Source organism: Emys orbicularis, chromosome 14 (assembly GCF_028017835.1).
Source record: "Emys orbicularis isolate rEmyOrb1 chromosome 14, rEmyOrb1.hap1, whole genome shotgun sequence".
Taxonomy (NCBI): Eukaryota; Metazoa; Chordata; order Testudines; family Emydidae; genus Emys; species Emys orbicularis.
This window is the reverse complement of record NC_088696.1, coordinates 3,134,898-3,147,115: the sequence shown is the minus strand read 5'-3', so window position 1 is coordinate 3,147,115 and position 12,218 is coordinate 3,134,898. Positions and strand designations below refer to the sequence as shown.

Sequence of the window (12,218 nt, the reverse complement as noted above, 5' to 3'; positions counted from 1 at the left end):
TATGAGCTCTGCTCAGTGCGTCCAACGAACACACACCTGGTTAGAGTCCCTGAAGAGTGTAAAAGTCTAATGGGCCTCGCAGGTATTTGCAGTGACACCAGACAAACTTTTCCAAACAGAATAGGGTTTATTAGTCAACTGGAATGCAGCACTGGAAGTCCTTAGGTTAGCATAGAGAAATAAAGATTAAGACAGTGTCTGTCTGGCCAAGCTAGTGCCATCCGCCATCCAAGCTGCTGTGGACCCCATTTCTGGCTCTCTCTGACCCTTTGTCAGTCCCAGGGGAGAGCAGTCCAGCCTCTTCCAGAAGCGAACTCTTTATCCCTGCCTGTCACCTCTGTCCTTCGGTTTCAGGCAGAGCTAGGCTGAGTTCACATACTCCACCTCTGAGCGCTTCCCCCTGTGAAGTGTTGATTGCTCAGTCATTCGGGCGGTTCTCATTGTCTCTGTAGATCCTCTGTTGATTTGGGTTGGTTTCAACCAGGTCTTTAACGACCCATTCATTCCACCCAGGCAGCGGGGTGGTGCGCACACCTCCTGCTTTCTGTGCTGCCCCAACAGCAGACTTACCCCCTTTTCACCTACTTGGTAGCAATGTTAAGTACAGGGGGACACTGAGCCACACATAGGGGTCATACAAATATTACAGAAAATTCCCACTTCATCACAACTAGCAAAAGCATTCTTGGCAGAATAAACTGTCCCCCCACGAGGAGGGTTTGCTGGGGTAGCTCTACCAGGATAGCTATACTTTTCTAGTGTAGACAAGCCTGACGTATGACAGAGTTGTCACGTGCCTGCAATGGTCTTCTCAGGCAATAGAAGCTTGAATAAGACCGTAGAAGTCTACCTTCTAATCCTTCCAAATCTTAAACACAAAACCCTAGTACTGTTGAGCCAGATGGGGAACCAGGCCATGCATCCTAGTCAGTCTCATATATATGCATTGTTTCCACCTCTGACCCAGGTCTCTCTCCTCAATAGACAGATCTTTCTTGTGAATTGCTGGGTTGGGTGCATAAGGTAGCATTGTTCCTTTGGAAGAAAAGTCTTAGTGACATGAACAATTAGATTCTTAGAGGGGTAAACAATGTATTGCTTAGGAGACGCATAAGTATGGAGGAAGAAAACCCCTGCGGATTGTACAATTAGTTACCTCTGTCTCTGAACCTCCTCTTCAGTGTAGCAGAAATCTGAGATGAAGGCAGTCTGGGGTGGTTAAGACTGACTCATGGTTAAGACTGGGTCCTTAAAAATTCTCAAACCCCAGTCTCTGTCCCCACTTCTCTTGCTGGCTGGAGTAGGAGCAAGAGAAGAAATACCGTATTTGCTTCTCGTAATTGATGACTGGAAGAGCAACCCTTCCGAAACAGCTGGAAGATTAGCTTATCAGTACACCTTCCTGTCTGCCTGTACAGTCTTGAGTGGGATGAGGTGGTTCTTGCCGTGCAGGTGAAATATGCACGCACGCTTAGCCTCTGAATGATTCGTGTACTGTGGGCAGCTCCTCACATGTTTAGCCGCCGGTTATAGTTCCGATTAACCCTGACACAGTTTCTTGTGGTGTTGAGTCACTAACTGTACACAGAAGTAACACGTTAGCTAAGATTAGAAAGCACTGTCAGTCTTGCCCTGTAAACGGCCTTCGGGGATGTAAGGTAGAGGTTGAGAGCAGCTGATGGATGCTTTAGGCAGGTTCCCTTTTTCTCTGGGCAACACGTGCTGCTTCTGCGGTAGGGCTTTCTTGCAAGTGTTTTCTGATGTTGGAACTTGCAAGCTGGGTAGCCATGACTGAGAACTGAAATCCGAGCTCAGCCCAGAGCATGATACAGGAAGGGAGAGGGGTCTGGCACTATCCCACTGTATCGATGTAGGCTGGTGGCCAGTAATTGACAGAGCATGTTAGTTCATTGATACTTAAGATTTGGGGTCTACAGGTGGGGACTGCTACTCTGAGGATGAGAAGGAGTTAGATCTCACCACGGCCGGGTGCTTGTCAGAGCCAGGGGAGCTTTGTGCCACTAGATCATTTTCACTTACTAGTAGCTGCTTTTTATTATGTTGACAGTCAAGCCCGAAATAAGTCTGCAGCTGTTTGAGCTCAGTTCCAGAGCTGCAAATCCTGGACAGGGCACGGCGTACGGAACCCCACCCTGTCTCCTGGCCCCTGCACTGTGCTTTAACCATACGGCCATGCTTCTCTGCAGTGTTGTTCAGGCAAAACGGCCAGGCATGTTCAGATTCCCTATTTCTCAGCCTCTCTGAGAGTCTCCAACGTTTTCATTCTGTGGCTCTCTCCTGAGAGAGAGCACTTACACCCGTCACGGACTCATCCTTTCCTACCATCCCAGTTGTCTGCTGGTTGGTTCTCAGTATGTTTGTTATAGGACGGTTCCACATGGAGCCCTCCCTTCCCCCCCACAATAGAACTGGGGTGTCTGCCTCAGTTTCCCCTCCTTTGAAGGTCCCAGTAACTCTCTGCAAGCTTTCTTGTCTCATAACACCCCTTCTTGGTACTGGTTTATTACAAAAACATAGTGCAAATTAACCAGAATACCCTGGTGCCACGTCTGTCTGATCCCAACAAGGGCAGTCAGGGGCAAACCTGAGGCTGGGAGAAGCAGAGGAGTTTGTAGTTGGATTCCAGGCCAGAGTCAATACCGAGGGTCAGAGTCCGAGTCTGTAGGTGAACTCTAGCCGAGGTCAAAGCCAGGGATTCAGGCGCAATGAGCAGGAACAGTCATGGCAGCTACAGAAGATCCACGCTGTTGCCTGGACGCTGCCTGGAACGCCCCTTGGGTTATATAGGGCAGGGAGCCAATCAGGAGCCATGAGGCTGCTGTCTGTCAAGCTCCTGAAGCAGAACTTCCCCATGTCTGTGTCCACAGCGGATCATGGGAAGTGGAGCACAGGTGGGCTACAGCTGGCGCTGCGATGTCAGCTGCCTGGTGCAGACCTGGGTTCTAGACCCATGGGGCCTTACAACATGGTTCTTAAAATCCTGTGACATGATGCCACACGCCCACCACACCTGGGCTCTTCATCAGTCCGCCTGTCCTTTTACAGGACAGCCACCCCACCCCTTCCAGCTGGAGCGCAGCCCCACTCTTCCCAGCAGGACCCCGCCCCCCCACAGCCTCTCTGTTGGAAGTTCATCCTCACCAGGGGAGTAACCCTCAGTCCCCTGGGCTCCCAGCCCTCTGGCTCAAGCTACCCACTGAGGTCCCTATGCTGGAGAAGCTGCTCCTCGGCCTTCAGCCCTCTGGCCCTGGTTCTCTGGCTTGGGGAGGTCAACTGGCAAACCCCTCCCTCTTGCTGCTCTCCTGCCTTCAGCCTTCCCCCAGGAATTGCATTCAGTCTCGAGGCTCTGGCAGCTCTCACTTGCCAGTGTCTCGCTCCCCGGGAGCTCTCACCTGCCCTTGTCCTGCTGACACCATCTCTGCTCTAAGGCCACCCTCTCACCAGGTCTCTCTTGACTCCAAGTCCCAGGCACCCTCTTTTAACCCTAGTTGGGTCAGCTGATGAATCACAAATGCATGAGCCTCTTTCCTCTTGAAGGGCCAGTGCCACCCTGGCAGTTTCATTCTGGAAGTTCCTATCTCACTTTCAAAAGTCTTTTGTGAGCCCACCTCTCTGTACTGACTGAGTTCTGGTTACATTGCTGTTGTCTTTAATATTCTAGACGTTGGCAGTGCACGGTCTTATGAACTGAAAGAGAGAGCCTATAAAGCAGACTGATCTACCAAGCTCATGCGCCAAGACTGGTTGAGAGGCTAGAGGAGGTGAAAGGGTTTGGATGCTGCCCACTCTTGACATTGTACAAATACACAGCTTGTATTGCAGCCAAGTCAGGCATCAAGAGTGTGCGCTCAGATGAGTGGTAGCCAACACCGCGTAAGCATGGGGTAAAGCGAGGCCTCGTTGACAGCCAGTGACTACATCTGAACTATACTTGCTGGAAATTATCCACCCTGTATTTCTCCCCACAAGTATCTTGCAGCATGTGATGTCTGGCTTATTAAGTAGATGCTAGTAAATGAATATTAACCATCACGAATTAGTGGACACCTGCTGCCAACTGCTAAATAATTTCTCTCTCAAACATAGGCATCCAGCTTGACAGCCTGCTAACTAACCAACCATAGCCTGCTGGCTTTGTTCTGCGGTCTGAGCAGAGGAGCTGTGTGATGTGTTTAGTAACCAGCTAGGTCATGTCTCTGCCTCAGCCTGAAAATTAAACTCAAATGCTGAGTTAGTTTATGAATCATTGTGGGTATCACTGTAGTGCCTAGGAGCCCTCGTCCCACGCCAGGACCCCACGGGCTAGGCTCTGTACAGGCACAGAGCAAAGACAATCCCTGCCCCAAAGAACTGACCTTCTCAGAATAAGAGTCAACAGAAAACTGCCCGATGGTGGAGGACAAGGAGATATCACTGGTCAGCGTGACGGGCTCTGGTCTCAGCACACCAGCAATCAAACTGCTGTGAAGTTTTTTGTAGGCATCACAGCGAATTACAATTCAGCAGCCAGGCTCAAACAATGTCAGGAAGCACAGGGAATGGGAAGGTGAATGATACAGAGAAAGGTCAGGGAGACAAGGTGAGTGAGGTCAGATCTTTTATTTGACCAACTTCTGTTGGTGAGAGACAAACCTCACCTGGACACCATGTGTAGCACTGGCCAAAGGGTCTTCCAGAACTAGACAGGGCTGAGAGAGAGACAAGGAGAATGATCAGGGCCTGGAAGTCAAGAGCCTCCTCAAGGCTAAGCTCAGACCCAGGCACGGATCCTAGAGAAATCTGTTCTGGCTGCAGGTAGGAGGGCTCTGCAATGCTGGGCGTAGCTTTTTGCGTGGGCAAAACCTGCTGTTAGTTTTTCTCTCTGCAGAGCAAGTGGAAACAGTTTTCCATTGGCTTTGCCAGTGCTGCGATTTATCTGCATATATGGCAGGGGGGAAGTTGTGTGAAGGAGGTGGTTACAGATCTAAGAAGGAGAAATGCATGTACTTCCTGGCCTTTGAGATGAGGCTTTGGCTCCAGCTGCCTCATTTTCTCCTGTCTGCAGGGCATCGGGTAGGGATTTCTCTTCTTTCCTACCTAATTAGGGTGTGGCTAAAAGGAGTCACATCAGTTATATCAGCAGGACTTTCATGTCAGTTTTATACTCCATATGAAGCTCATTACTCATTCAAATAAAGGCCGTAGCTCCAATGTCACTCATTCCTGCCCTGCTCTTCTAGTCTGGGCCTCTCCCACACAGTGGTGCCAGTGCGTCTCCATCCTAGTCGGCAGCACCCAGTATGATCCCAGCCCTGACTTCCCCCCACGCACCACTGGGCCCTAGTATCCCAGTCTTTACCTGCAGTTCCGTCAGGGTCTGCACGGAGATTCCAGGCACACTGCACTTGTGCCCGACACCAAATTTGAACCAGGATTCCAGAAGACTATTAATTTACTGTGTCCCTTCCCCTCCCGCTCCCCTGCTCCAGTACCTCCAGCACTCCCTGCGTGGGGCATAGACGTACATTCATTTCATATCTAAACCCCGCCAACTCTCAAAACTTCCAGTCGTCTGCCAGAATGCGTTTCTCCGGGAATCTTTAGGTTGTTTACATGGGTTCCATGTAATCTGGAGGCTGCTGAGGGGAAGGGACATGCTATCTCACCTTCTTTAGTAGAGTAACTCCAGAGCTGAGAGATACACAATGTACAGCCTGTTAGAAACCGATTTTGTGAGCTGTCTCTCCTCTCATCCACTGCGGTGTTCAACCTGGAACAGTACAAGATGAGTTACTCACGTGACACGAGCCCCTTCTGATCTTCAAGAGAGAACTTGTCATATAGTTAGCTTCCAGCCCCTGCAAAAGCTATTTATTAACAGACTGGCAATGCCAGACGACCATAACCATGGGCTTATGTAAGGAGCAGTTCATTGAACTGCTTAGGGCTTGTGGGACAATGCATTCTACGCAAACAGCACGCCATTAAAGCACACCAGCAGGGTCTACACAGACCAATTACAGTGCACTAAAGTGTTGTGCATTAGAAATCAACCCCACCCCACCCCTGTAGAGCCTATTACCCCACTGTGTAGACACGCCTTAGTGTACAGGAGTAGGTTGCTGGAAGTTCTATTGAACCAGAGAGTAAACGGTTCATAACAGGCAGACCGCATGAGCTGGAGGTCAGAGAGATCTGGTACCAAGGGGCTGTGTCTAGAGGAAGCTTGGCTGGGGTTTCCTTGTTGCTGTCGATGGGGTAGAGATCTCTTATGAGCGTTCAGAAGTGTGCAAGGAGATAGGGACATGGGCCCTGCCTTGCAGAGCTCACCAGCGTACAGCCAAAGGGAGAGGGAAAAGGGTAGGGGACGAGGTTGGTTCATTTATTGAATTGATGTGACCCAGGCTGAATTCCTGTTGCAACTTGGTGCTGATGCCTTGATTTTCTCATCCCAGCCTATTGGTCTTTGCTAGGAGAGCCAGAAACCCTGGCCTTGCCCCAATGCCTTGTCTGTTGTACAACGCACCTCTAGGCCTGGCCTTTTCTGTGTTCAACCCCAGCCTTTGTTGTTTGTTTGTGACCCTCGCCTTGCCAGTGACGCCCAGGCCAGCACCATGCTGCAAGAACCTAGCCAGGGCTGAATCCAGGCGCCAGCAATCGTGTTCACTGACAGGACACTGAATATGGCCTGTCCTGGTCTGTGCTACGTGCTACATTGCATTCAGCGCTGTCAGCTTTTGGGGACAGGACTGAGCCCTGGCAAATGGTGTATTGGACAGTGCTGCCAACCCTTGGGGTGCTAGGGCCTGGCTCGTAATATTGGTGCTGTTCTGGAAGCCCCAGCTCCTTCAGTCCTGTGCCTACAGAAGGGTCTCAGCTCCATTTGGAGCCCTCCTGGCCATGGAGAAAAGCTGAAACATAACCCAGGTATGCCCCAAAGGCTCAAAGTAGATAGCAAATAATCCCCAACTTTATTATTGTTTATAGTCACTAGGGTTTTAAGCCAGTCTCGTGATTTTGGGGGACCTGCCTTGGGACTTCGGCTCACCAGAGATTGGAGTACTCAGGCCAGGGTAGGACACATGCTGTCAGTCCCCAAGCATGGTGTTTGAGGGAAGGTCTGAGGAGAGAGCAGCGAGGGGAAAAAGGAGACCACTCTGTTGGGTCAGACAGCTCTTCCTGGTCGTACACTCCCTGGTGTTCTCCCACAATCCCCATTGCAAGGCAGGTCAGAGAGAGTCCATCTTACGCTACAGGGTGAATTTGTCTCCGGAGCTTAGCTGAGCACTATTAAGTGCCGCTGTGCTGCTGTTTGCCAGCTCAGGCAGCTTCCAGTGATGCTTCGACCCTTCTCCTGCCCTTCAATTTTGTAACTAATTTTTGCACGGTTAACATCTCCTGTCAGTCTGGCTGTGCACTGGTCACCTCTGCCTGCTTTCTGCAGACAGGTCTGGGGAGGAGTGAGTGCTCTGTAGCTTGATAAGCTGGCCCTGCACTCCAAGGACACAGTCAGTGCCATTTTTCTTGGGTGACAGTGGGAGTGACGGGCTGGCACAGAACCTGCGGGAGCATAACTACCTTTCAGGTTCTGAGGTTGATACAGACAGCAAGATACCGTGATCCTCAGACTTCGAAGTGTGAGGAGACGGAGACTGTTTGGCAAGCGTGTTGACGTGTGCTAGAGATGCCAAAGTGAACAAAGACAATTAAAATCCCCCAAACTGTCAACTGACACGGCCTTGTGCAAATAAAAAAGTTTGCCTCCAACCTGCCACTTCTAATCACTGTAAAAACCTCCGTCTGCGAGCTCTCTCCCCTCTCATTCTGTGCCCCAGTGCGTCTGCTGCTGCCCTACAGCTATGGTTGAGAGCATGGATGACAGCTATATCCGCCACACAAAGGGCTGGAGCAGTAACCTGTACCGCTAACAATTACCACGCAGCAATTCATGGGAGGCGGGTATGCTCCAGTGGGAACCATGTTATTTTACAGCTCTGCTCAGTCACTAATGGAGCTGAGATGGGGAGGGAGGGGGGTGCATTTTGCAGCTGCAAGACCAGTTTTCCCACCCCACCCATATTCACAGATCCACAAGTGATTAGCCCTTGGGGCCGGATACTCTTAGCGTTTTATTGGTCTGAGAAGTAAAGTGGTAGTTTTGGGCTACAGCTGAATGGGAGCCTGTTGCCCCAGGGAGGAACTGACCTGGGGGGCAGAGCCCTCTGAGGCAGAGAAGCTCACTGAGCAGAGAGGTAGTAAACCCAGAAGAGCCCCTGAGATTGATTTTCTTCTACAAGTTCACTGTGGTTTGGTGCTCCATGGTTAGACATCCTGGGTCCATCCGCTGCCTTATATTTTAGATGGAATCATGTGCCCCTTTTTGTTTTGAACGTCAGGTGTTGCCCTTCTGTCAGATGTGTACCCAGAGCAAATCCTACCCTGCCTGCTGGCCCAGTATGGCTCCACTTCACCAGGCACCAGAGGACCCCAGACTGCAGAGACCAGGATGAAAGTGGGAGAGGTGCTGATGCGGGTAACCCGGGCACTGGGTGAGTCTACAGCAGTTTCTCCTTTGGAGGGGGTGTACCAAATACTGCATCAGAACAACTTGTACCATTGCTCTTGTGTATGGCCCTGGGCTTTATTGGGGCCTCTGTGTGTCCATGTTCCAGTGAAAATAGTGGAAAACTTTGAAGTTGTTGAAGTTTTCACTGCAAATATTTAGTTTATTGATTTTTTTCCCCCAGAGCTACAAAAATAAAACCTACTGTGAAAAGTTTGCACTTTCCAGTAGTGACTCTACTATAAGTTTGATGGGTTAGTACTGGTCACTTAAACCAGATGTGCCCAGACTTTCGCCAGCTGAGGTCACTCTGGGAATTTGAGGGCAGCGTCTCTCTGGCATAAAATGAAGGAGACAGCAGGCAACATCCTCTTTTACTGTTTGTGGCTAGGCTGCTTGGATCAAGATGGAACGTCTATTTGGTGTGACGGCTGCACTTTGCCCACCCTGACTTAAAGCTACTAATTTGTGACTTGATTTTCAGGTGCGCTGAGCACCTCCAGCTCCTGCTGACATCAGTGAGCACTGCCTAAACCAGGCCTGTAGCACATTAGAATAGCTATAACTACATGCCATGCCCAAATGAATGTGCAACCATCAGAATTGCACTGCTGTGTAAAAGCCCCAGATGCAGCCCTCAGCTCCAGCGGGCACACCAACCCACTCCTTCCCAAATATCTATGGGGGAATGAGCCTGGCAGCGTGTCCAGAAGGCTAATGAATTCCAGCCCTGCAGAACAAGGGAGGAAGCAAGTCCAGCATCCAGAAGCCTTTGTAAAGACCGCCCTGCCCGCCACCCACAAACCAATGGGATTTCAGCTTGAGCACCTCTGCTTCTTGTGACTGTAGTGGCAGGTATTGCACAGGGAGAAGGATAGTCCCCTGGGTAAGATGTCAGCACAGAGCCCTGGTCATGCGCTCTCAGCATGTCATGGAGACAGAGAACTAACACGATCACTTGTAAGGAAACGCTCAATAGATTGGGCTCCGTCTCCTTCCCTTTATGAAATAGATTGCCTGTCCCTTTAAATTAAATAGCTGCTGGTAGAAATGTTAACCCATTTCATGTTTTACAAAGAACTGCGATTTCTACCCTAGGTTGTAGTTTAGGAAAAACTTAAGAGTAGTTGAGCTCTGGAACAGGATTCCAAGGGAGGTTGTGGAATCCCCATCACTAGAGGTTTTTAAGAACAGTTTAGACAACCTAGACCAGGGGTCGGCAACGTTTGGCTCGCCAGGGTAAGCACCCTGGCGGGCCGGGCCAGTTTATTTACCTCCTGACGTGGCAGGTTTGGCCGATCGCGGCCCCCAGTGGCCGCAGTTCGCCGTCCCAGGCCAATGGGGGCGGCGGGAAGCCACGGCCAGCACATCCCGCGCCGCTTCCTGCCGCCCCCATTGGCCCAGGACGGCGAACCGCGGCGAGTGGGGGCCGCAATTGGCCGAACCTGCCACATCAGCAGGTAAATAAACTGGCCTGGCCCGCAAGGGTGCTTACCCTGGCGAGCCGCGTGCCAAACATTGCCGACCCCTGACCTAGACCATCTCAGACAAGTGTTTAGCTTAGTCCTGCCTCAGTGTTGGGGGCTGGATTAGATGACCTCTCCAGGTCCCTTCCAGCCTGACATTTCTATGGTTCTTCATGTATCTACTAGTATGATACCCCAGGCAAAATCAGAGGGAAAAGTTATCAGCTGGGCTAGTGACTTGTGAGCTGCAGTTGGTTGATTAGATTCTTCCAAGCTTCAGTGCTTCCCCGTGGAAGGGAAGGGCAGAGTTGGGCCAGAGGTGCTGTCGCATTAAACAGCTGCTTGTCTTGCACCTCAAGTTGATGAAGGAGTTTGGCAACATAAGTCACAGCCCAGGAAGATCCAGACATTGCTAATCCTGGGATGCTGGTGGTTTTTGTCTTCTGCTGCTTCCAGAGCCTCACTGTAGAGGGGGTGTTGTGGGATGCTAGGACACACGGGGGAGGGATAAAATAAAGCTGGACAAGGCTCTTCCGGCAGCTACTGTAACAAGTAATACCTAAAAACGTGTCCTGCCTCTTCACAGGCTAAGCTAAACAAACCAAAAGGAAAAGGAGCCAGGATTCCCCCCCTCTCCTGCGCTGAAGGTGCTTACGCTTTGGCTTCCCCTGTGTGAATCAGGAGGGCTGGATGCAGCTCTCCCCCAGAGGAGAGATGCTGGAACAGCGAGAGGAGTCCAGGGCTCAAGGTGCTGCCTCCACACAGCTTATGTTCGCCCAAGAGCTTACCTGGAGACCCAGGCCTGCTAACCAGCTGAGCCTCCAAAACCCAATCCTCCTGGGAAAGAGTGATCAGTGAGCCCCATTGACGGGTGGGTCTAAACAACTTCCCTCTTTGGGATTTCAGGATTTGGCTGTGCAGGGTCTGCAGCTGATGCCGTTGTAACTAGCACCAGTCCAAAAGCAGGGTGTCTTGGAGCTTAGTATCTCCTTCTGCTCCTTGGAGAAGTAGTGATCCCTGTAGTTCCTCTGAGACAATTGCCTCATAAACCCAGCTCTGGCTTCTGTACTGCTCTTCCACCTCAGGAGACTGGAGCCTTGGAGCTGCTTGTGATGTAACTAGTCTAAACCTTGCGAGGAGAAGCAGAGTCTTTTCAGCAATAATGTCCAGCTTCTCAGAGCTCTACCCCCTTTCCCTGGCCTAGCAAACACTGGGAAGTCCAACAAAGCTTCCTCTATGTTTTGATCCAGGTGTGAGATTTACTGCACCATAAACTCTCCCTCTGCTTCTCTTCCCTGTCAATGGTAGCTCAGGAGTTGCCCACCTGCTTCCCGTATGGCTAACAACGCGTTATAAAACGAAATGGTATTGCCCAGCACTTCCTGGCTCCCCTGGGACTGAAGCTTCGTGGCTTGTCTGGGCACGATGGTGACTGTGCGCTCTCAAGTTTTGCTGTTACAAAAAGAAATCCTCTTATGGGAGGGCAGTTATTTGTATGTGCTAGTCTGGTGCCTCTGGATGTTTGGGAGACCTGCATGGCTGATACGGGGAAATAATACCTGCCTCCTAATGCTTCTCGCTTCCCCTGCCCAGCCCTGCGGTGCGGCTCACCAGAGAACAGACAGTATTCCTCGTACTTCACTGCAGAGCCAGCCGTATCCATTGACTAGATTCCTTTCTAGCCTTTTATTGCACTTAACACTGTACAGTATCAGCTGTCCCAGATGCTTCCCCATCTGTGCCCCTCATGTTCGCCCGGTGCAGAAAGTGATTAATAAATCTGCTTTGGGCTGCTGCTAGGATGCGCTGATTGAGGCAGAAATCCTGCGGGTTGTTAAGGCATTTCAGCTCCGCAGACGCTAACATTGGGAGCCCAGAGTTGCCAGGTGCTGCTGACACTGTAAGCACGATGGCCTCGAACTGCTCAGAGCCATACTAATCAATGCACGTTTTGTATGGCCCATGCTGTTGGGCCTCCCAGCATTGCTCCCACTGGGGGACCTGAGCCTGGGTTAGCAGGTGATTCCCCGGGTGTGGGCAAGGTGGCTGGGGGACGTGCGTTCTCAGAGACGTGGAATTTCTTTATACGCTGATCGGCAGTGCTGTGCGCCCGCCCTACCACCACTCACCCTTTGTGGCTAACACTCTCTGCACTCGAGTTGTAGCACAGAGCTCTCCCTGGTGAAGGG

At 51.0% G+C, this 12,218-nt stretch overlaps 1 protein-coding gene across 1 annotated transcript in view; it reads left to right on the top strand.

The window, feature by feature from the left end:
- The window catches only part of TANGO6 (transport and golgi organization 6 homolog), an 87,364-nt gene that overhangs the window by 49,220 nt on the left and 25,926 nt on the right, over positions 1 to 12,218 (top strand). Inside the window, exon 15 of the mRNA XM_065416564.1 lies at positions 8,397 to 8,549. Within this exon, the coding sequence (XP_065272636.1) occupies positions 8,397 to 8,549 (153 nt within the window). The remainder of the gene's footprint in view (positions 1 to 8,396; positions 8,550 to 12,218) is intronic.